Genomic DNA, 24,294 nt, shown 5'->3' with positions numbered 1-24,294 from the left:
CATTTTGGTACAGCGCGTCACCTTATGTAATTATCATCTGTTGTCAAACACACGCTTCTCTTCCTCAAGAGCCTGCATCAAATTCTACTAGACGAAAATACGAAATTAGTATGACATCCTGCCATTTAAAGCATGCTCAAATTTCACATTCTATAAAATGTTTGATTTTGGCATACCCAAAATGCCTACTATTTAGAATGCAGTATTGGTATTCAGAAACGTCCACTGCTTTCAGATTAAGGCTTTTATTGAATAACAACCAGAAAAATAGTCGTTTTTCATAAAGCAATTGCAGTAGTTTGTTTTGTGAGGTCCAGACGGCAGAGAGAGACAGGCCATTAGACATGGCTCTCATTATGTCTAGTATCAGAGAAAGAGCTCAGAGAGCACTGGAGCATTCAGGAAGCCTGCACTCTACACAGGCCACTTCAGCAATTATCACTAGAATGCCAGCCACAATTTAGCTTTTTGGTATAACAGAACTCTAAACCGTTTCTCTCTTGAAATGGCTCTCTGTAAATGAAAGAATATACCGTGTATTCAGAAAGTATACAGCCTTATTCTAAAACTGATTAAATACATTTTCCTCATCATCAATCTACACACAATACTGCATAATGACAAATAGGTTTTTAGAAAGTTTGCAAATGTATTAAAAATAAATAACAATAACAGTATTCAGACCCTTTGCTCTGAGACTTGAAATTGAACTCAGGTGAATCCTGTTTCCATTGATCATCCTTGTGAGGTTTATAAAACTTGATTGAAGTCCACCTGTGGTAAATTCAATTGATCGGACATGATTTGGAAATGCACATATCAGAGCAAAAACCAAGCCATGAGGTCGAAGGAATTGTCCCGAGAGCTCTGACAAGAATGTGTCGAGGCACAGATCTGGGGAAGGGTACCAAAAAAGGTCTACTGCATTGAATGTCCCCAAGAACACGGTGGCCTCCATCATTCTTAAATGGATGAAGTTTGAACGCCTAAGACTCTTCCTAGAGCTATTTTCCCAGCCAAACTGAGCAATTGGGGGGAGAAGGGCCTTGGTCAGGGAGGTGACCAAAAACCCGATGGTAACTCTGACAGAGCTCCAGAGTTCCTCTGTGGAGATGGGAGAACCTTCCAGAAGGACAAGCATCTCTGCAGCACTCCATCACATCAGGCCTTTATGGTAGAGTGGACAGACAGAAGCCACTTCTCAGTAAATGGCACATGACAGCATGCTTGGAATTGCCAAAAGGCACCTAAAGGACTCTGACCATGAGAAACATATACATATGTATACCCACTTGGCAGACTGAACAAAATGCTTCAGTGTTTTTACACTATTTTCCCCTCTGATTTCTTTCAGCAGCGGTGGGAAAGTTAGCGTGTGGGGGGGGGGGGGGGAGTGTGCGAGTGAGCAGTGTTGGCTACGTAACGCAACGTAGCCAACACTGCTAGCTAGCCAGCTTGCCACCGAATAGCAGCATTGTAGAAACGAGTGCATTACAACGGAACGACTTGATTAGTGTAGTGTTGGCTGGCTACACAGTTGTCTTTGCTATCTTTGATTTGTTTGATCTTAGCTAGCTACTTAGCTGGCCACGTAGCCGTCTTTGTATCAAGGATAATTGTGTAGTTATCGAGGTTCGCTGAGGTTCGCTAGCCAGGTATTCTCGTCCTAACGTAACGTAACGTAGTCAACCCTGCTAGCTAGCCAGCTAGCCACCGATTAGCAGCACTGTAGAAACGATTACATTACAACGGAACGACTTGATTTGTGTAGTGTTAGCTAGCTACATAGTTTTCTTTGCTATCTTTGTATCTAAGATAATTGTGTAGCTTTGAGTAATTATCGGTTAGCTAGCCAGCTATTTTCGCCTGCCGCGCTGCCGTCCTCCTACCTAGCCAACACTGCTAGCTAACACTGCTAGCTAGCCAACTTCTACCGAATAGCAGCACTGTAGAAACTTACATTACAACGGAACGACTTGATTAGCGTAGTGTTAGCTAGTTGTCTTTGCTGTCCTTGTATCCATGATAATTGTGTAGTTTAGAGAAATTTAGAGAAATTGTCGAGGTCACCTAGCCAGCTTCACTTTCAACAACGCAGCCACTGCTAGCCAGGCTACTTCACCAGCCAGCAGTACTATATCATTTTAGTCAATTAGATCTTTTATTTTATTTTTTTATTTTTTTGCAACGTAAGCTTAACTTTCTGAACATTCGAGTCGTGTAGCCCACTTGTCATTCTAATCTCCTTTGCTTTAGCGTAGCCTCTTCTGTAGCCTGTCAACTATGTGTCTGTCTATCCCTGTTCTCTCCTCTCTGCACAGACCATACAAACGCTTCACACCGCGTGGCCGCGCCCACCCTAACCTGGTGGTCCCAGCCCGCACGACCCACGTGGAGTTCCAGGTCTCCGGTAGCCTCTGGAACTGCCGATCCGCGGCCAACAAGGCAGAGCTCATCTCAGCCTATGCGTCCCTCCAGTCCCTCGACTTCTTGGCACTGACGGAAACATGGCTCACCACAGATAACACTGCTACTCCTACTGCTCTCTCTTCGTCTGCCCACGTGTTCTCGCACACCCCGAGAGCTTCTGGTCAGCGGGGTGGTGGCACCGGGATCCTCATCTCTCCCAAGTGGTCATTCTCTCTTTCTCCCCTTACCCATCTGTCTATCGCCTCCTTTGAATTCCATGCTGTCACAGTTACCAGCCCTTTCAAGCTTAACATCCTTATCATTTATCGCCCTCCAGGTTCCCTTGGAGAGTTCATCAATGAGCTTGATGCCTTGATAAGCTCCTTTCCTGAGGACGGCTCACCTCTCACAGTTCTGGGTGACTTTAACCTCCCCATGTCTACCTTTGACTCATTCCTCTCTGCCTCCTTCTTTCCACTCCTCTCCTCTTTTGACCTCACCCTCTCACCTTCCCCCCCTACTCACAAGGCAGGCAATACGCTTGACCTCATCTTTACTAGATGCTGTTCTTCCACTAACCTCATTGCAACTCCCCTCCAAGTCTCCGACCACTACCTTGTATCCTTTTCCCTCTCGCTCTCATCCAACACTTCCCACACTGCCCCTACTCGGATGGTATCGCGCCGTCCCAACCTTCGCTCTCTCTCCCCCGCTACTCTCTCCTCTTCCATCCTATCATCTCTTCCCTCTGCCCAAACCTTCTCCAACCTATCTCCTGATTCTGCCTCCTCAACCCTCCTCTCCTCCCTTTCTGCATCCTTTGACTCTCTATGTCCCCTATCCTCCAGGCCGGCTCGGTCCTCCCCTCCCGCTCCGTGGCTCGACGACTCATTGCGAGCTCACAGAACAGGGCTCCGGGCAGCCGAGCGGAAATGGAGGAAAACTCGCCTCCCTGCGGACCTGGCATCCTTTCACTCCCTCCTCTCTACATTTTCCTCTTCTGTCTCTGCTGCTAAAGCCACTTTCTACCACTCTAAATTCCAAGCATCTGCCTCTAACCCTAGGAAGCTCTTTGCCACCTTCTCCTCCCTCCTGAATCCTCCTCCCCCCCTCCTCCCTCTCTGCAGATGACTTCGTCAACCATTTTGAAAAGAAGGTCGACGACATCCGATCCTCGTTTGCTAAGTCAAACGACACCGCTGGTTCTGCTCACACTGCCCTACCCTGTGCTTTGACCTCTTTCTCCCCTCTCTCTCCAGATGAAATCTCGCGTCTTGTGACGGCCGGCCGCCCAACAACCTGCCCGCTTGACCCTATCCCCTCCTCTCTTCTCCAGACCATTTCCGGAGACCTTCTCCCTTACCTCACCTCGCTCATCAACTCATCCTTGACCGCTGGCTACGTCCCTTCCGTCTTCAAGAGAGCGAGAGTTGCACCCCTTCTGAAAAAACCTACACTCGATCCCTCCGATGTCAACAACTACAGACCAGTATCCCTTCTTTCTTTTCTCACCAAAACTCTTGAACGTGCCGTCCTTGGCCAGCTCTCCTGCTATCTCTCTCAGAATGACCTTCTTGATCCAAATCAGTCAGGTTTCAAGACTAGTCACTCAACTGAGACTGCTCTTCTCTGTATCACGGAGGCGCTCCGCACTGCTAAAGCTAACTCTCTCTCCTCTGCTCTCATCCTTCTAGACCTATCGGCTGCCTTCGATACTGTGAACCATCAGATCCTCCGCTCCACCCTCTCCGAGTTGGGCATCTCCGGCGCGGCCCACGCTTGGATTGCGTCCTACCTGACAGGTCGCTCCTACCAGGTGGCGTGGCGAGAATCTGTCTCCTCACCACGCGCTCTCACCACTGGTGTCCCCCAGGGCTCTGTTCTAGGCCCTCTCCTATTCTCGCTATACACCAAGTCACTTGGCTCTGTCATAACCTCACATGGTCTCTCCTATCACTGCTATGCAGACGACACACAATTAATCTTCTCCTTTCCCCCTTCTGATGACCAGGTGGCGAATCGCATCTCTGCATGTCTGGCAGACATATCAGTGTGGATGACGGATCACCACCTCAAGCTGAACCTCGGCAAGACGGAGCTGCTCTTCCTCCCGGGGAAGGACTGCCCGTTCCATGATCTCGCCATCACGGTTGACAACTCCATTGTGTCCTCCTCCCAGAGCGCTAAGAACCTTGGCGTGATCCTGGACAACACCCTGTCGTTCTCAACTAACATCAAGGCGGTGGCCCGTTCCTGTAGGTTCATGCTCTACAACATCCGCAGAGTACGACCCTGCCTCACACAGGAAGCGGCGCAGGTCCTAATCCAGGCACTTGTCATCTCCCGTCTGGATTACTGCAACTCGCTGTTGGCTGGGCTCCCTGCCTGTGCCATCAAACCCCTACAACTCATCCAGAACGCCGCAGCCCGTCTGGTGTTCAACCTTCCCAAGTTCTCTCACGTCACCCCGCTCCTCCGCTCTCTCCACTGGCTTCCAGTTGAAGCTCGCATCCGCTACAAGACCATGGTGCTTGCCTACGGAGCTGTGAGGGGAACGGCACCTCAGTACCTTCAGGCTCTGATCAGGCCCTACACCCAAACAAGGGCTCTGCGTTCATCCACCTCTGGCCTGCTCGCCTCCCTACCACTGAGGAAGTACAGTTCCCGCTCAGCCCAGTCAAAACTGTTCGCTGCTCTGGCACCCCAATGGTGGAACAAACTCCCTCACGACGCCAGGACAGCGGAGTCAATCACCACCTTCCGGAGACACCTGAAACCCCACCTCTTCAAGGAATACCTAGGATAAAGCAATCCTTCTGCCCCCCCCCCCCCCCCTTAAAAGATTTAGATGCACTATTGTAAAGTGGCTGTTCCACTGGATGTCATTAGGTGAATGCACCAATTTGTAAGTCGCTCTGGATAAGAGCGTCTGCTAAATGACTTAAATGTAAATGTAAATGTAATGGCACTGTTTTAAAGCCAATTCCCAGCAATTCTACACATTTTACCATTAGGCTGAGAAAACAAATTGGGTTTTGAAGCTAATTTCCTGCAATTCTACAAAATTTGCCATGGCTTTTTCTGTATTCTTATGCTGACTTACTCAAAAATAACAAAATCCCCCAAAAAATGGGGGCCCCATGCCATGACATTTTGGGAATTTTAGATTCTCCCTGACTGTCTAGTTTTTATTTTGGTGGTTGTTAATTCTCAAAGATGATCTTATAAATACATAGCTCCATTATCTTTTCTATATACCTGATCTTAGTCATTTAAGTTGACACTGAAAACAGTTTACCAACATTTTTGGGGGGAGTGGTGGCAAAGATTTAGCAGCGACGGCCCGCCGCTGCTAAATTAATATAGGGGAAACTCTGACACTTAACATTAGGGCTATGATAACTAGTATTGTTGAATTCTTTGAACCTTTATATATAAAAATAATCCCTCGGTCAGATTGGACATGCACACGCTCGCACGCACACAGCCACACACACCCACACATACATAAAAAAAGCTTCTTCCTGGACCACTAAAAGCCTTCAGTGAACCCATGGGTACTGACTTTTTAATGTCAGGGGCCAACATTTGAAGAGTGTCAGTGTAAATTCAACTGTCAGCTTTCATCCTTGTGTCTCGACATCAACAGAGTGCTCTCTAATGGCGTGGGCGGTGCCATTCTTTTGCTTTTGTCCGCCTTTAAAAAGGCTTTGGCCTTTTGCAGCCATCTGCTGTACAGTGGTTCACTGCTTTTGAAGACTGCTCCAGCAGGGCCAGGACCCCTTAAAAAGCAGAGTACTCAACGCAACCAACCAGGAATTATTATAACGCTAGCTCTGACACTGTCAACACCGTATCATTTCTGTTTCCATGGCACACACTGGAGGAGAAGCAACAAAAAATATTGTTTTCTTCCACCAGAGTAAGTTTAGTTTTTGTTTGCTTTATGAAATATCTTCCTTCTCCTTCAGCTTTCTTCCTGTTGGTTCCTCTACGCAGGCATTAATATATCATGCTCACTCTAAGAAAAATAAACTATACATTACACTGAAAATTCAAAAATCTGCAAAAATGTATCAAATAACTCTAGACTGACTCACTGTGAATCTCAAAGAACTCACGAATGTAATTATAATATGCATATAGGTGCACCGTGAACTGTGTGGCAGTCAGAGAGGCAGGGTGCCATGATTACAGAGATCTGGCAGTTGAAAGTGCCAAAAGATTCATACGGGAGTTCATGTGAAATAACGTGTTACTGGACTGTGCCAATATCAAACAGAAATCCCATAGAAAGGTGATGAGAGAACTGCTGTACAGCATGAAGCTGCCATGGTCATAGAAAGCAGGACCATCTAAATTCTCAACCAGGTAAACTCTTGTGTGAATATAGCTATTTTTTTGTACCTTTATTTAACTAGGCAAATCCGTTAAGAACAAATTCTTATTTTACAATGACGACCGACCCCGTCCAAACCCTCCTGTAACCTGGGAGACGCTGGGCCAGTTGTGTGCTGCCCTAAGGGACTCCCGATCACGGGCGGTTGTGATACAGCCCAGGATCGAACCAGGGTCTGTAGTGACACCTCTAGCACTGAGATGCAGTGCCTTAGACCGCTGCGTCACTAAGGAGTGTACTTACCAGGGCTTGACTTGGCGCTTGGTCTACTGCAGCTACAGACAGAGATGTGCTGGGCTCCATGTCATCTAATGCGAGCTCTATGTTTTCCTACGGGGGGACAGAGGGGATGACTAGGAACCAATGACAGTAACATAGATCTGAAGGGCGCCAAGTTTTTAGTTGTCTACTTTAGGAATTAGTTCATTATGTTACTCATTATCAGCTACAGTATATACACATAACAATAGTAATACAATTATTATAAACTGCTCACAAACTGTTGATAAATGGCAACAGACTATGAATGTAAAACCATTGTGTTTTGTACAATGGGAGTGATTAGACATCAGTTAGGACAGAGTTGTCAGGGATAATTCAGCCCTATTATGACAGGTGTATAGACTAGCATTAGAGAGTAGATCTGCTGTGTGAAGAGAAGAGGCAGTTAAAGACATGTGTTATTCTTCATCTGCCAGCGAGGCCCAGTAAGCAGCTCCACTGCCTTGCAGCTCAACCCAGTTCATACAGCCAGTGATGAGTGAACTCGCTTTGGGCACAGCAGGGGAGGAGAAATGGCAATCATATGGGCCATTATATGGGTTCACTGTGTGACTGACAGTGTTGATGAGAGGGTGGAAACCATGAGATCTATGAAGTTCTAATTTGCCATGGCTTACAGGAAGTAAGTGTGTTATCTTATGTCCTGTATGTGAGAATGTGCATTTGAATTTGAAAAGTGTGTGTTTACATATAAGTTAGTGTGTGTGTACTGTTCATATTAAGCTACCTCTTTGTATCTCTCTAGCTCCTGTACAAAGGTGCGCTGATAGAACAGTGTCTGCAGGCGCTCCTGGGTGTAGTTGTGGCAGAGCTCTTCAAAGGTGGCTCCGCGCTCCCGCTTGGCCAGGCGAGGGTTCTGGAAGCCCGGGGTGTCCACGATGAGCAGGGAGCACAGAGAGTGCTGGCTGGACTTCAGAGCACTGGCACACACACACACACACAGTCAGACCAAAAAAACAGAACCAGCTGTAGTGGTGCATGCTTGCGTCATCTCCCTCCATCTCTGGTAAAGTGGTGACTAACCGGTTGATGAGGGAGACGAGGAGGGTGAAGAGCTCTGAGTACAGCCCAGATGCCATGGCTTCTAAACACTCCATGGCTGTTGACTTGGAACCTGGTGGGAGAATAGGTGAAAATAGACAAATTCATAACAACGTCCCCATCATCAGATCAGACAGCATAAGTGCCATCTGAAAGTATTCAGACCCCTTGATTTTTCCACACATTTTGTTACGTTACAGCCTTATTCTAAAAGGGATTTATTTTTTTATTTTTTTAAATCAGCAATCTACACACAAATACCCCATAATGACAAAGTGAAAACAGGTTTTTAGAAATTCTTGCAAATTTATTACAAATATACATCTGAATTACCTTATTTACATAAGTATTCAGACCATTTGCTATGAGACTCAAAATTGAGCTCCGGTGCATCCTGTTTCCACTGATAATCCTTGAGATGCTTCTACAACTTGGAGTACACGTGTGGTAAATTTAATTGACTGGACATGATTTGGAAAGGCACACATCTGTCTATATAAGTTCCCACAGTTGACTGTGTCAGTGCAAAAACCAAGCAATGTGGTCGAAGGAATTGTCCGTAGAGCTCCGAGAGAGGATTGTGTTGAGGCACAGATCTGGGGAAGGGAACCACCAAGACTCTTCCTACAGCTGGCCGCCAGGCCAAACTGAGCAATCAGGAGAGAAGGACCTTGGTCTGGGAGGTGACCAAGAACCCGATGGTCACTCTGACAGAGCTCCAGAGTTCCTTCCAGAAGGACAACCGTCTCTGCAGCACTCCACCTATCAGGCCTTTATGGTAGAGTGGCCCAGAAGGCCCATAAAAACTCTCAAACCATGAGAAACAAGATTCTCTGGTCTGATGAAATCAAGATTGAAATCTTTGGCCGGAATGCCAAGCGTCACGCCTGGAGGAAACCTGGCTCCATCCCTACAGTGAAGCATGGTGGTGGCAACATCATGAAGATGAATGTACCAACGTACAGAGAAATTAAAACCTGCTCTGGACCTCAGACTGGGGTGAAGGTTCACTATCCAACAGGACAACAACCCTAAGCACACAGCCAAGACAATGCAGGAGTGGTTTCCGGACAAGTCTCTGAATGTCCTTGAGTGACCCAGCCAGAGCCCGGACTTGAACCCGATTGAACATCTCCGGAAAGACCTGAAAATAGCTGTGCAGAGACGCTCACCTTCCAACCTGACAGAGCCTGAAAGGATCTGCAGAGAAGAATGGGAGAAACTCCCCAAATACAGGTGTGCCATGGCTGTAATCGCTGCCAAAGGTGCTTCAACAAAGTACTGAGTAAAGTGTCTGAATACTTATGTAAATGTAATATTTAAGTTTTTTTTTTTTTTATAAATTTGCAAAAAAAATCTAAAAACCTGTTTTTGCTTTGTCATTATGATGGGGAAAAAAATATTGAATCATTTTTAGAATACGGCTGTAACGTAACAAAATGTGGAAGATGTAAAGGGATCTGAATACTTTCCGAAAGCACTGTACATAGCAGAGGCATGGAATGCTCGGCTCACTCCAGTGAGTGTGACATTTGAAATGGGATAACTGCAGGAAACCAACTAAACCTAGTACTATTGCCCCTGAATCTGAGGTGGTAACAGAGGAAGACAGGTAAATCCCAACCATGTCTGATGGGTGGCAACATTATTGTATCCTACTGGCTCCATATTCTACTCACAAAGCAGAGTAAACTAGGAAGGTTTAGACTGACTTGTCAACAGTGCTCAGATCAAACCACACACAACATCCACATGTACGCCTCATGGCAGTGTGCGTCTGGTAAACCTTTGCGTAGATGAGAAAGCTATCCCATGTCAGTAAGGTTTACCAGGTGCCCAGTGCCATGAGGCATTGATGTTGTGTGTTTTGATCTGAGAACTTCTGGCATGTCTGAGTCTAGCCACAAAGCAGTATAATCTAGGAAGGTTCAGAGTACAGGGCCGGAATGATACCATCTACCATATCCAGGAATAGCTACTGAGCTAAAGGGAGAAATCTCTGCGTTTGGGAATGGGGGACAGAGACAAGGTCAAATAAAGGCTTAGTGTCCAGTTCTCCTGTGATACGGTTCTGACTGCATATATGTCCTTCACAGTATGTGTGTCAACCCCTGATAAAACTCTGAGGTACTGTAGATGTGAAAAAAAATGATCTATGGAATGAAATTCTTATTTCAAGGGCAATGCATAAGGAAGACTTCCTAAAATCCTCCTGATATTTGTTGTATACCTACCCATCAATAACCACTATGGGACTGCGGTAGTCATTACTTGGATAAGCTTTAACATTCAGAGAAGCGTGTCGTGTCCCCTAGGTGATGAGCCGAGGTGCTGTGTGTGTGTGTAGTCCCAGGTGTACCTGAGAAGTCTCCTGCTGCATCGTCCGTCCCCTGGCGTATAGAGCTGGCTCTGGGCAGGGTGCCCTTGGCCTGGTGCTTGAAGACGGAGGAGGAGAGCTCTTCTAGAGTGCAGCCCAGCAGGTAGGCGGCCTTCTGCGCCCATTCATGACGTGCAAACTGTTTCCTACCGGCTGAGACAAACAGAAATACAACCATTGTCACCTCTGCCAACAACCATGGGGACAGTATGTCTATCCACAACAGGAGAATGCAGTTATTGACAGAGGCGGTGTGTGTGGGTCAAGTCGACCCTGCCCAGGAGAACACAGCTGTGATAGTAGAAGAGCTAATAACAACGTCTTCAGGATAGTGAAATGTAGCCTATACAAACCACATTCAAGGTACTGTGCATCTAAATGGTATAAATTCTCCTCTACAGTCCCATTAGCTTAAAGCTTTTTTGTCAATACCATTTAACGTAGTTCTGAAAGCTCTTACATTTCTTTCAATGTTATTTTTCTCACAGCTAAGTCCTTCATCCAGACATACACATAATAATTACAGGGACTATCATTCCAAAGTATGAAGTTGCAGAAACACGAGCCTCGGTCTGCAAACCATGTCTGGTGGATGGGTGATGAGTGAGTGGATAGAAGTGGGTTTTAATTTCAGTGGTATTGGAGAGGAACCCTCCCTCAGACACTTAAGAGGGCGACTGACTGGGGTACATCAGACAGTTGTGCTTCTGACTGAGGCATGCTGGTATCTCCCTGTTTCATCGGGCCTATGAGAGCGTCACATGCCACCATGTTGTGACAAGCAAGAAGGCAATTAAAGAAAAATACTTAGAACTTCATTAAAATGCTAATGACACCATGTCTGCTCACAGCGATAAAAGCACAGTCAGAACATAACAATATGGAGAGGGGTGTTTTTACCTTTGTCTGCGTCTGCAATGCAAGGGGTGCAGCATGCAACATGCAAGTAAGAACAGGTAGTTAGAACAGAACAGTTGGAGCAACAGTAGCAATGTATACAGTACATGAAAAGACAAACACCACTAACAGCAGCAACAGGCATGTTTTAACAGGGTCTGACCAACACACTGCATTCAGGAGCTTCATTGGAAAACAATGTACTGAGAGTTGAGGAGTAGAACAGCCCACACTTGTCAGAATACCCAATCAACCTCCCGTTCATTCAGATCTACTGATAGCAGGTGGATAAAGTCATGCACTTCTTTAGTGTAATGACACTGAAACTCATGATAAATAAAGGTCTATGCTGCCCTCTGTTGTTACCTAGTCAAACTGCACTGCTTATCATTAGGGTGTTTCATCAAACCTCTAACGAACTCACCCTTTCTAAACTCTCTATAAGACGACAAAGATGTTGTAGTATTATAGGAGAGGGCAGCAAGTGTTAACATATTTCCACCAAGTGGCAACTGACAGATTTTTTGGTCAATCTGATCTGGCAGATTGTTACCCAACAAATATGTATCTTTTTTTTAAAATTGTATTTATTTATTTAACTAGGCAAGTCAGTTAAGAACAAATTCTTATTTAAAATGACGGTCTACCCCGGCCAAACCCGGACGACACTGGGCCAATTGTGCGCCGCCCTTTGGAACTCCCAATAATGGCCGGTTGTGATACAGCCTGGAATCCAATTAATCAATTAACAGCCAATTAACACTTCAGAGACAGAGAGGAAGATAAGGAGATCAAAACAGTAGAAGACACAAAAACACCCAGAAGGGTGTTTGTTTGGAATCTTTTCCAATTTCCTCTAACTGACAGTGCAGAGAAGGCAACGTTAGACAATGTGAATAAGCATTCCAACTGCTCACACATTCATTTTCATTAGTACAGTGTAAACAATCCGTCTCGTTCTGGGCTGTCAGGCAAATAAACTCAGCAAAAAAAATAAAAATCCTCTCACTGTCAACTGCGTTTATTTTCAGCAAACTTAACATGTGTAAATATTTGTATGAACATAAGATTCAACAACTGAGACATAAACTGAACAAGTTCCACAGAAATTGAATAATGTGTACCTGAACAAAGGGCGGGTCAAAATCAAAAGTAACAGTCAGTATCTGGTGTGGCCACCAGCTGCATTAAGTACTGCAGCACATCTCCTCCTCATGGACTGAACCAGGTTTGCCAGTTCTTGCTGTGAAATGTTACCCCACTCTTCCAACAAGGCACCTGCAAGCTCCTGGACATTTCTGGGGGGGAATGGCCCTAGCCCTCACCCGCCGATCCAACAAGTCCCAGACATGCTCAATGAGATTGAGATCCGGGCTCTTCGCTGGCCATGGCAGAACACTGACATTCCTGTCTTGCAGGAAATCACGCACAGAACGAGCAGTATGGCTGGTGGCATTGTCATGTCAGGATAAGCCTGCAGGAAGGGTACCACATGAGGGAGGAGGATGTGTTCCCTGTAACGCACAGCGTTGAGATTGCCTGCAATGACAACAAGCTCAGTCCGATGATGCTGTGACCCACGCCCCAGACCATGACGGACCCTCAACCTCCAAATCAATCCCGCTCCAGAGTACAGGCCTCGGTGTAACGCTCATTCCTTCGACAATAAACACGAATCTGACCATCACCCCTGGTGAGACAAAAACGCGACTTGTCAGTGAAGAGCACTTTTTGATAGTCCTGTCTGGTCCAGCAACGGTGGGTTTGTGCCCAGACCCATGTCTGGTGAAAACCTGCCTTACAACAGGCCTACAAGCCCTCAGTCCAGCCTCTCTCAGTCTATTGCAGACAGTCTGAGCACTGATGGAGGGATTGTGCATTCCTGGTGTAACTCCACAGGTGCATGTTCATTAATTGTTTATGGTTCATTGAACACGCATGGTAAACAGTGTATAAACACTTTACAATGAAGATCTGTGAAGTTATTTGGATTTTTACGAATTATCTTTGAAAGACAGGGTCCTGAAAAAGGGCCGTTTATTTTTTTGCTGAATTTAGCAAACAAACACAATGGGTTGTTCTCTGCGGAGGCACAGCAGCTAACAGATACTGAGAGCTTTCCAATGACAAGGCATTTAGTCAGCTTAAGGCTGAAGTTGGACTGGGACTTTTTGCTTCTTGAGTTGGAACACTTAAAACTCTTCCATTTTGATACTTGTGTTGCACATGGCTGAACGGTAAAGGAATGAACATCTCCCCTGCAGATGGTAAAACATGGAATTATTGAAAGTGCTCATAGACTTCACAACTGTCACATAAATGTTCTCAGCTTGAAAAGCTCCTTGAAACAAACCAAGGCCCTGGATAGATGGCAGCTGCAGCACCATGAAATCTGTTATTTCAGAATACACCCAGTGTCTCTTTGCTGGGCTTTACTCTTTCAACTACACTATGCAAATGTATTCTATTTTTGTTGAATACAGAAAACATGCATCTGTCATGTTAGTATTTCATGGAATATAAATACAGAATGCAGCTGCATTATTAGCCTCTGGACTGAACATCTGACATGGTCTCAGAGTAGGCTCCTTACCCTTGGTGGCTCCTGCAGCCCCTAGGTGGTAGATGGCCCCCAGGACCAGCCAGAAGGCCCTCTGCTCCTCCCCACTGATGCCCAGGACCTTCATGGCTGCCTGCAGCTTGGTGAACTGCTGGGAGGCCCGCTGCTTGTCTTCAGACTGGGCGAGCATGGGGGGAGAAACGACAGGTGTTAATATGGACTGTATTTATTAGAATTGTACCTTTATTTTAACAGGGAGTCCCATTGGGAGCTCTGCATCTTACAATTACACAACAAGTTACATAGGAAATACAGCATCAAATAAAATAAAAAAAAACGTGTATATATAAAAAGCAGTACGAGTCTATTCACACAAAACCAAATAAAACTTCCCTGACACAAGGTCTTTCCCACAAGGTCCTTGGGGCCCTGGGTAGAGTTACCTTGGGTTGAGGCACGATTCCGAAAGCACTGTTTTCAGCAAAGTGGTTGAAGTGCAGCTTAGTCCTGGGTAGGCAATATGAGACAAGCTGCCATTCAGTCACAATGATAAGAGTATACATGACAGAACTGAGAGTTTCTGACCTTCAAAACTCAGACACTTTAAAGTAAATGAAGGACAGAGAGAGAGAGAAAGAAAGATGGAGAGGAGAAAGGTGAGAGAGGGAGCAGAGAAAGAGAGGAGAGGGAGTGATAGAGAGAGAGTTCGGCAAGGGTGTAGGTCCACTCCACACAGAGGTCTGAGGAAGATGACAGCTTACTTGAGAGAGCTGTCAGCTCCAGCCATCATATAGTAGAAGACATTGAAAGTGGACTCTCCCTCTGGCCGCCTGGTCACTCTTAGCTTCTCTAGCAGCATGGTCTGAATGGAGGCCGAGGCCACCTGACCAGCCTGGTCAACATCCAGGCACACGATGTGAGAGAAGCGACTGGCGTTTCCATTCATGGAGGTGGAGCTGTTCCCGAAGGCCTCCAGGATGGTGTAGACTGCCTGCCACTTCTCCGCTGGGAGACACACAGAAACAGGCCAAATAGGAAAATAGCAGGCAAATAATGGACTTTCAAATAAAAAATGTAAATAACTTGTTCTGTAACGTACTGCATGTTCATTCCCCTCAAAACCTACCAGAGAAGGTCTTGCCAGTGCTGCCAGCAATGGTGACCAGGTACTGAACCAGGTGTTGACAATTGGTGGTCTTGCCACTGCCGCTCTTTCCCAGTAGCACAATGGACTGGTCCTGACGGGTGGTCAACAGATTCCTATAGGCTGACTGGGCCACGCCATAGATGTGAGGCGCTGTGTCCTCCCTCCTGCACCCCTTAAACATGTGCATCACCTGGAGAGAGAGAGAGAGAGAGAGAGAGAGAGGTGAGGAGAGAGTCATTCTCACCATATAAAACATCTCCAATTCAACAAATCCAGTCCTACGTGCTCTTTCTGGTGCACATATATATTTTTGTAATTATTATTTATTTTTGGGGGGGGGGGGGGGGGTAGTTCAGCTTTAATATTGCAGATAGATTGTGGGTTCTATCAATGTAATTGTCTGCATCATTTCCAACCCCCCATATATATTTGTTTATATGTTTTTTCCTTCTTTATTATTTTCCCCTAACCATACCACCCCTCCCTAATTGGAGTAAACTAATGGACAACAATACTTAGGCTTCTATTTCCAGCTTATACATACATTTTACAGACACCGTATTTTTTACATTAGTCATCTTATTTGTTTTTATTCCTTTTAAGTCCCACCCTTCAGCTCCCCTCAACCCCTCCCATCTACAGTATTTCTTAAGACCATAGTTTGGATTTCTAATTTACATATTTTTCAACTGTGCTGTAATGTTTCACAAACATTTTGAACCTTTCAATCCTCAACATTTCTACAGTGTAAATTACAGATGAACATTTTTACTAAGAGTATTATAGTATTGACCGATTGACTACGGTGGTACCCTTCCTGCAGGTACCCTTCCTTCCTCATGTGGTACCCTTCCTGCAGGCTCATCCTGACATGACCCTTTTCAAGTCACCCAGGAGCGCTATCTGCAGAGTTGGCTCCAGGTAAATGTTGCAATTCTTCAGCCATTCCTAAACCTGCGACCAAAAACAAGCTAACTATGGGCAGTACCAAAACAAGTAAACTTATGATTCTGTCTTTTGCAGCAAAATCTGCAGAGCTGGGATGGTTGTATCCCCCATATATATATATACACACTGCTCAAAAAAATAAAGGGAACACTTAAACAACACAATGTAACTCCAAGTCAATCACACTTCTGTGAAATCAAACTGTCCACTTAGGAAGCAACACTGATTGATAATAAATTTCACATGCTGTTGTGCAAATGGAATAGACAAAAGGTGGAAATTATAGGCAATTAGCAAGACACCCCCAATAAAGGAGTGGTTCTGCAGGTGGTGACCACAGACCACTTCTCAGTTCCTATGCTTCCTGGCTGATGTTTTGGTCACTTTTGAATGCTGGCGGTGCTTTCACTCTAGTGGTAGCATGAGACGGAGTCTACAACCCACACAAGTGGCTCAGGTAGTGCAGCTCATCCAGGATGGCACATCAATGCGAGCTGTGGCAAGAAGGTTTGCTGTGTCTGTCAGCGTAGTGTCCAGAGCATGGAGGCGCTACCAGGAGACAGGCCAGTACATCAGGAGACGTGGAGGAGGCCGTAGGAGGGCAACAACCCAGCAGCAGGACCACTACCTCCGCCTTTGTGCAAGGAGGATTAGGAGGAGCACTGCCAGAGCCCTGCAAAATGACCTCCAGCAGGCCACAAATGTGCATGTGTCTGCTCAAACAGTCAGAAACAGACTCCATGAGGGTGGTATGAGGGCCCGACATCCACAGGTGGGGGTTGTGCTTACAGCACAACACCGTGCAGGACGTTTGGCATTTGCCAGAGAACACCAAGATTGGCAAATTCGCCACTGGCGCCCTGTGCTCTTCACAGATGAAAGCAGGTTCACACTGAGCACGTGACAGACGTGACAGAGTCTGGAGATGCCGTGGAGAACGTTCTGCTGCCTGCAACATCCTCCAGCATGACCGGTTTGGCGGTGGGTCAGTCATGGTGTGGAGTGGCATTTCTTTGGGGGGCCGCACAGCCTCCATGTGCTCGCCAGAGGTAGCCTGACTGCCATTAGGTACCGAGATGAGATCCTCAGACCCCTTGTGAGACAATATGCTGGTGCGGTTGGCCCTGGGTTCTTTCTAATGCAAGACAATGCTAGACCTCATGTGGCTGGAGTGTGTCAGCAGTTCCTGCAAGAGGAAGGCATTGATGCTATGGACTGGCCCGCCCGTTCCCCAGACCTGAATCCAATTGAGCACATCTGGGACAACATGTCTCGCTCCATCCACCAACGCGACGTTGCACCGCAGACTGTCCAGGAGTTAGCGGATGCTTTAGTCCAGGTCTGGGAGGAGATCCCTCAGGAGACCATCCGCCACCTCATCAAGAGCATGCCCAGGCGTTGTAGGGAGGTCATACAGGCACGTGGAGGCCACACACACTACTGAGCCTCATTTTGACTTGTTCTAAGGACATTACATCAAAGTTGGATCAGCCTGTAGTGTGGTTTTCCACTTTAATTTTGAGTGTGACTCCAAATCCAGACCTCCATGGGTTGATAAATTTGATTTCCATTGATAATTTGTGTGATTTTGTAGTCAGCACATTCAACTATGTAAAGAAAAAAGTATTTAATAAGAATATTTCATTAATTCAGATCTAGGATGTGTTATTTTAGTGTTCCCTTTATTTCTTTGATCAGTGTATTTAGTGGGGCAAAAAAGTATTTAGTCAGCCACCAATTGTGCAAGTTCTCCCACTTAAAAAGATGAGAGGCCTGTAATTTTCATCATAGGTACACTTCAACTATGACAGACAAAATGAGAAGAAAAAAAATCCTGAAAATCACATTGTAGGATTTTTTATGAATTTATTAGCAAATTATGGTGGAAAATAAGTATTTGGTCAATAACAAAAGTTTCTCAATACTTTGTTATATACCCTTTGTTGGCAATGACAGAGGTCAAACGTTTTCTGTAAGTCTTCCCAAGGTTTTCACACACTGTTGCTGGTATTTTGGCCCATTCCTCCATGCAGATCTCCTCTAGAGCAGTGATGTTTTGGGGCTGTTGCTGGGCAACACGGACTTTCAACTCCCTCCAAAGATTTTCTATGGGGTTGAGATCTGGAGACTGGCTAGGCCACTCCAGGACCTTGAAATGCTTCTTACGAAGCCACTCCTTCGTTGCCCGGGCGGTGTGTTTGGGATCATTGTCATGCTGAAAGACCCAGCCACGTTTCATCTTCAATGCCCTTGCTGATGGAAGGAGGTTTTCACTCAAAATCTCACGATACATGGCCCAATTCATTCTGTCCTTTACACGGATCAGTCGTCCTGGTCCCTTTGTAGAAAAACAGCCCCAAAGCATGATGTTTCCACCCTCATGCTTCACAGTAGGTATGGTGTTCTTTGGATGCAACTCAGCATTCTTTGTCCTCCAAACACGACGAGTTGAGTTTTTACCAAAAAGTTATATTTTGGTTTCATCTGACCATATGACATTCTCCCAATCTTCTTCTGGATCATCCAAATGCTCTCTAGCAAACTTCAGACGGGCCTGGACATGTACTGGCTTAAGCAGGAGGACACGTCTGGCACTGCAGGATTTGAGTCCCTGGCGGCGTAGTGTGTTACTGATGGTAGGCTTTGTTACTTTGGTCCCAGCTCTCTGCAGGTCATTCACTAGGTCCCCCCGTGTGGTTCTGGGATTTTCGCTCACCGTTCTTGTGATCATTTTGACCCCACGGGATGAGATCTTGCGTGGAGCCCCAGATCGAGGGAGATTATCAGTGGTCTTGTATGTCTTCCATTTCCTAATAATTGCTCCCACAGTTGATTTCTTCAAACCAAGCTGCTTACCTATTGCAGATTCAGTCTTCCCAGCCTGGTGCAGGTCTACAATTTTGTTTCTGGTGTCCTTTGACAGCTCTTTGGTCTTGGCCATAGTGGAGTTTGGAGTGTGACTGTTTGAGGTTGTGGACAGGTGTCTTTTATACTGATAACAAGTTCAAACAGGTGCCATTAATACAGGTAACGAGTGGAGGACAGAGGAGCCTCTTAAAGAAGAAGTTACAGGTCTGTGAGAGCTAGAAATCTTGCTTGTTTGTAGGTGACCAAATATTTATTTTCCACCATAATTTGCAAATAAATTCATAAAAAACCCTACAATGTGGGGCCTCCCGGGTGGCGCAGTGGTCTAGGGCACTGCATCGCAGTGCTAGCTGCGCCACCAGAGTCTCTGGGTTCGCGCCCAGGCTCTGTCGCAACCGGCCGCGACCGGGAGGTCCGTGGGGCGACGCACAATTGGCCTAGCGTCGTCCGGGTTAGGGAGGGTTTGGCCGGTAGGGATATCCTTGTCTCATCGCGCTCCAGCGACTCCTGTGGCGGGCCGGGGGCTGTGCGCGCTAACCAAGGGGGCCAGGTGCACGGTGTTTCCTCCGACACATTGGTGCGGCTGGCTTCCGGGTTGGAGGCGCGCTGTGTTAAGAAGCAGTGCGGCTTGGTTGGGTTGTGCTTCGGAGGACGCATGGCTTTCGACCTTCGTCTCTCCCGAGCCCGTACGGGGGTTGTAGCGATGAGACAAGATAGTAATTACTAGCGGTTGGATACCACGAAAATTGGGGAGAAAAGGGGAGAAAATTAATTAAAAAATAGAAAAATCCTACAATGTGATTTTCTGGATTTTTTTCTTCTCATTTTGTCTGTCATAGTTGAAGTGTACCTATGATGAAAATTACAGGCCTCTAATCTTTTTAAGTGGGAGAACTTGCACAATTGGTGGCTGACTAAATACTTTTTTGCCCCACTGTATAGTACCAGTCAAAAGTTTGGATGGACTTAGTCTTTTTGTACTGTATATATAAATAAATAAAACATATTGGTTGCAAGAATGTTGTATAAAAGTTTAAAATGTAAAAACTCTGGTGTACTTGCTACTCTCCTAGAATATATCCCCTCCCCTATCCTGCTAACCGCAGGCTCCACCCAGAACAGTACCTTCTCAGAGTACATGGAGGGAGTGCTGATGGGGTTGATGACCACCATGTTGGGTCCAGCGTGGGTGTGGATGAGGTTGCCCCCGTAGCGCTGGCGCAGGGAGTGCATCACACTGGACTCATTGAGGTACTGCAGCGAGGACAGGTCCTCCACACGGTCAAACGATGGAGGGTTTGCCTACACACATGGGTTAGAGGACGGCGTTCAAAGAGGTGATACGGCACAGATCTTCAGATAATGACCCAGTAAAAGTACTCGGATCCAATAGGAGAACAATTCAAATTAGGTGCACTACAGGGGCCAATCACCATGTACATTTTGGTGAGTTTAGGATTACCTTCTCCACATCATCCTCTTCCACATCCAGCAACGAGCCGTCGCTCTCCAGTCTGATCTTGACTGTCCCCTCTGGCAGACTGCCTGGCTCCGTCTTCAACAGGGTCGCTGTGGTGACCAGTCAGAACAGATTCAGTATCATTATGATCTACAGCCACAGAGAAAATGTTTGTCTAGGCTGCATCATGTGTTATATTGAACACATTTACAAATTCAATAACAATATGGCTTGCTACTTCAGTCAGTATATCAAGAGCAAATTGAACATGCTTAAATGTTGATCATATTGGGGTGAATGGTGGCGTTCATCTCTACTAACCCAAGGAAAATCCATCCTTGTGAACCAGCCATACTTTCTCAGTCCCGTACCAGGCCTTCTCAGCAGCTACCTGCTCCTCAGTCTTCACCTGTGAGAGAGCAGGCCCAGACAGGGTTAGTACATTTCTAAAAGAAGAAAAGCAGGAAGGCAGCCGTAGAGGTGTACAGTGCAGTTGGAAACTTCAGACCGCTTGACTTTTTCCACCTTGTTATGTTACAGCCTTATTCTAAAATAGATTTAAAAAATGTTTTAATCCTCACCAATCTACACAAAATACCCCATAATGACAAAGCGAAAACTGGTTTCATTTTTTTGCATTTTTTTTTTACAAACATATCTTATTTACATAACTATTCAGACCCTTTGCTAGGGAGACTCGAAATTGAGCTCAGGTGCATCCTGTCTCCATTGATCATCATTGAGATGTTTCTACAACATGACTGGAGTCAACCTATGGTAAATTAAATTGATTGGACATGATTTGGAAAGGCACACACCTGTCAAAATAAAAAAGGTCCCATTGTTGACAGTGAATGTCAGCGCAAAAACCAAGCCATGAGGTCAAAGTAATTGTCCGTAGAGCTCAGAGACAGGATTGTGTCGAGGCACAGATCTGGGGAAGGGTACAAAACATTTCTGCAGCATCAAAGGGCCGCAGACAGAAACCACTCCTCAGTAAAAACTGGCACCCCAATGGTGGAACAAACTCCCTCACGACGCCAGGTCAGGAGTCAATCACCACCTTCCGGAGACACCTGAAACCCCACCTCTTTAAGGAATACCTAGGATAGGATAAAGTAATCCTTCTAACCCCCCCCCCCCCTTAAAAGAGTTAGATGCACTATTGTAAAGTGGTTGTTCCACTGGATATCATAAGGTGAATGCACCAATTTGTAAGTCGCTCTGGATAAGAGCGTCTGCTAAATGACTTAAATGTAAATGTAAATGTAAAAAGGCACATGACAGCCCGCTTGGAGTTTGCCAAAAGGCACCTAAAGACTCTGACCATGAGAAACAAGATTCTCTGGTCTGATGAAACCAAGATTGAACTCTTTGGCCTGAATGCCAAGCGTCACGTCTGGAGGAAACCTGGCCTCATCCCTACGGTGAAGCATGGTGGTGTCAGCATTATGCTGTGGGGATGTTTTTCAGCGGCTGGGAGACTAGTCAGGATCGAGGGAAAAATTAACGGAGCAAAGTACAGAGAGATCCTTGATGAAAACCTGCTCCAGAGTGCTAAGGACCTCAGACTGGGGCAAAGGTTCACCTTCCAACATGACAATAACCTTAAGCACACAGCCAAGACAACGCAGGAGTGGCTTCGGGACAAGTCTCAATGTCCTTGAGTGGCCCAGCCAGAGCCCAGACTTGAACCCAATTGCACATCTCTGGAGACCTGAAAATAGCTGTGCCACGACACTCCCCATCCAACCTGACAGAGCCTGAGAGGATCTGCATAGAATGGGAGAAACCCACCAAATACAGGTGTACTAAGCTTATAGCGTCATACCAAAGAAGACTCGAGGCTGAAATCGCTGCCAAAGATGCTTCAACAAAGTGCTGAGTAAACGGTCTGAATACTTATTTAAATGTGAACATTTTTTCAACAAACTGTTTTTCTTTGTCCTTATGGGGTATCATGTGTAGATTGATAAAAAGAAAACATGTTTTACTCATCAATTTTATAATAAGGCTGTAACGTAACAAAATGTATAAAAGGTGAACGGGTCTGAATACTTACCGAATGCACTAAACTCTCAGATGGAATATGTGAATGAATGGTCAGTGTTTGCCCAGTATTAATCTTCCTCTAGTGTTTACTGTGACTGCATCAAGGCCTGCAGGTGACACGTCTACTGGCAATATGGTGTTCTATTGTATACCCAACTAAAGGCTTAGGAGATGCCAGTCTTCTATGCTTCATCTCTCAAAACACCCTGAAAACCCTGAGAGTCAATTACACGGGTGAGGAAAGTGCCACTTGGTTGAGAGAAGAAAAATCTGTGACCTCGAACAACCTAGAAGTAGGTCCCTTGAAGCTTTGATATTACAGTACATGCAAAGATGCTACCATCAAAACGCACACAGTGACGTTTCACTTACATCGGACGCTGGCTTGGTTTCAACCTGCCAGAGGAGGCTGATCAACTGAAGGCAAACAAAGGTAAAACAAGACTTCCCTTTTGCCGCCAGAATGAAAAGCAAACTGTAAGCCATGGTAGCGGCCTAGAAGTCATGGGCTGAGCAGTGAGAGTTGGTGACGGAAAGGAGGGAGAAAAAGAGAGGGCGGTAGATGGAGAGATCGACAGAAAGTCTGAAAGTGATAGAAAGTAGGAGATGATATGAGGAAGGACTGATGACAATGAGTGAATGCTTAGGGTAGGGGGACGAGGACTGGTGTCTTCACACTAGCTACTACCAACAGGGCAGTAGGAACATGCAGGCTGAGGCAGCACTAAGGACAGAAGACATAAGGAACAGGATGGAATGGATACATATGGTACAGGTTAGTGATGGGCATCCCGGCTCTTTAGGCTCCCAAACGGCTCTTTAAAAAATATATGTTTTGTATTTTTTCAAGTCAAACAGTTTGCGATAGTTTGACTATGATTGGTGTTAAAACAATTGTAATTAAATCATACTCTATCTTAACCACAATGTATTTAAAAATGCATTGGTTTGTTATGACAAAGAATGCTATTAAACATTTGCATTTAAAATATCACTTTATAATGTATATAAACAAAGTGCATATAAATCTAACAATTCAAAACTAATACCAATAACATGATAATATAATATTGCACCATATCAAAGAAAAATAAAACAGCAATGTGCAAAACTGCAGCATCCCACTTAAAACATTAAACTGGTTCCTCTTTTCTCTCTCTTCTTTATTATTTATGTTATAACCAGCAGCACACAGCAATGCTGACCATATTTAGCTTTTATGAGAGATTTGCATTCAGAAATGCAAGTTGCCTCACTTGAGGGGCTGATGCAGTTTCTCTTAGTAATTATTTGTCCTGTTTTCGAGAAGACCCGCTCAGAGGGACGGATGTGGCCACTATGCAGAGTCTCCCTGTCATGACTTTAGTAAGCCGTGGGTAGACAGAGGCCTTGTTCTTCCACCAGCTCAGAGGATCTGCAGCTCATTGGAGGGGCTCCTCCAAATAGGATCGGACCTCCATTATGGCATCTGCTGAGGGATTCCTTCGTGCTGCATCACCAGTTGGTCTCTCGTCAAACAGCATCCAAACAGCAGACGCTTGTAGCACTACTGCTGGTGCTTCTGCTACATCTGATCCCTCTTCTTCCTGTTGCCCAGGTGCCTGAGCCAGCTGACTGCCCTGCCCTGCTGCGGAGGTTATTCTTTGAAGAGCCTCATCAATCGCTCTGGCATCACTGAAGGCTAACTTCCTAAACCTGGGGTCACGCATCTTTGGTTCATCGGTTGACCCTGCGTGTCTGATTGACAGGAACAACAGATGAGGCTGTTAGTCTGAGCAGACAGTCAGAACGAATGTGTGCACTTGAGCATTTAGACCTAAATAATTGTATTTCTTTTTTCATTCTTTGAATTAGT

General features: G+C 45.7%; 1 protein-coding gene across 1 annotated transcript in view; it reads right to left on the bottom strand.

Moving 5' to 3' along the window:
• Positions 1–24,294, bottom strand: part of LOC139535784 (unconventional myosin-XVIIIa-like) — a 100,996-nt gene that overhangs the window by 49,448 nt on the left and 27,254 nt on the right. The window contains exons 3-14 of the mRNA XM_071335578.1: positions 20,709–20,796; positions 20,391–20,497; positions 20,054–20,230; positions 15,092–15,302; positions 14,727–14,970; positions 14,409–14,472; positions 13,999–14,143; positions 11,409–11,420; positions 10,491–10,661; positions 8,114–8,204; positions 7,818–8,010; positions 7,052–7,138 (exon numbers count right to left, since the gene is read on the bottom strand). Of these exons, the coding sequence (XP_071191679.1) occupies positions 7,052–7,138; positions 7,818–8,010; positions 8,114–8,204; positions 10,491–10,661; positions 11,409–11,420; positions 13,999–14,143; positions 14,409–14,472; positions 14,727–14,970; positions 15,092–15,302; positions 20,054–20,230; positions 20,391–20,497; positions 20,709–20,796 (1,590 nt within the window). The remainder of the gene's footprint in view (positions 1–7,051; positions 7,139–7,817; positions 8,011–8,113; positions 8,205–10,490; positions 10,662–11,408; positions 11,421–13,998; positions 14,144–14,408; positions 14,473–14,726; positions 14,971–15,091; positions 15,303–20,053; positions 20,231–20,390; positions 20,498–20,708; positions 20,797–24,294) is intronic.

This window comes from Salvelinus alpinus, chromosome 1, assembly GCF_045679555.1.
Source record: "Salvelinus alpinus chromosome 1, SLU_Salpinus.1, whole genome shotgun sequence".
Lineage (NCBI taxonomy): Eukaryota > Metazoa > Chordata > Actinopteri > Salmoniformes > Salmonidae > Salvelinus > Salvelinus alpinus.
This window is presented reverse-complemented; position numbering and strand designations above follow the sequence as displayed.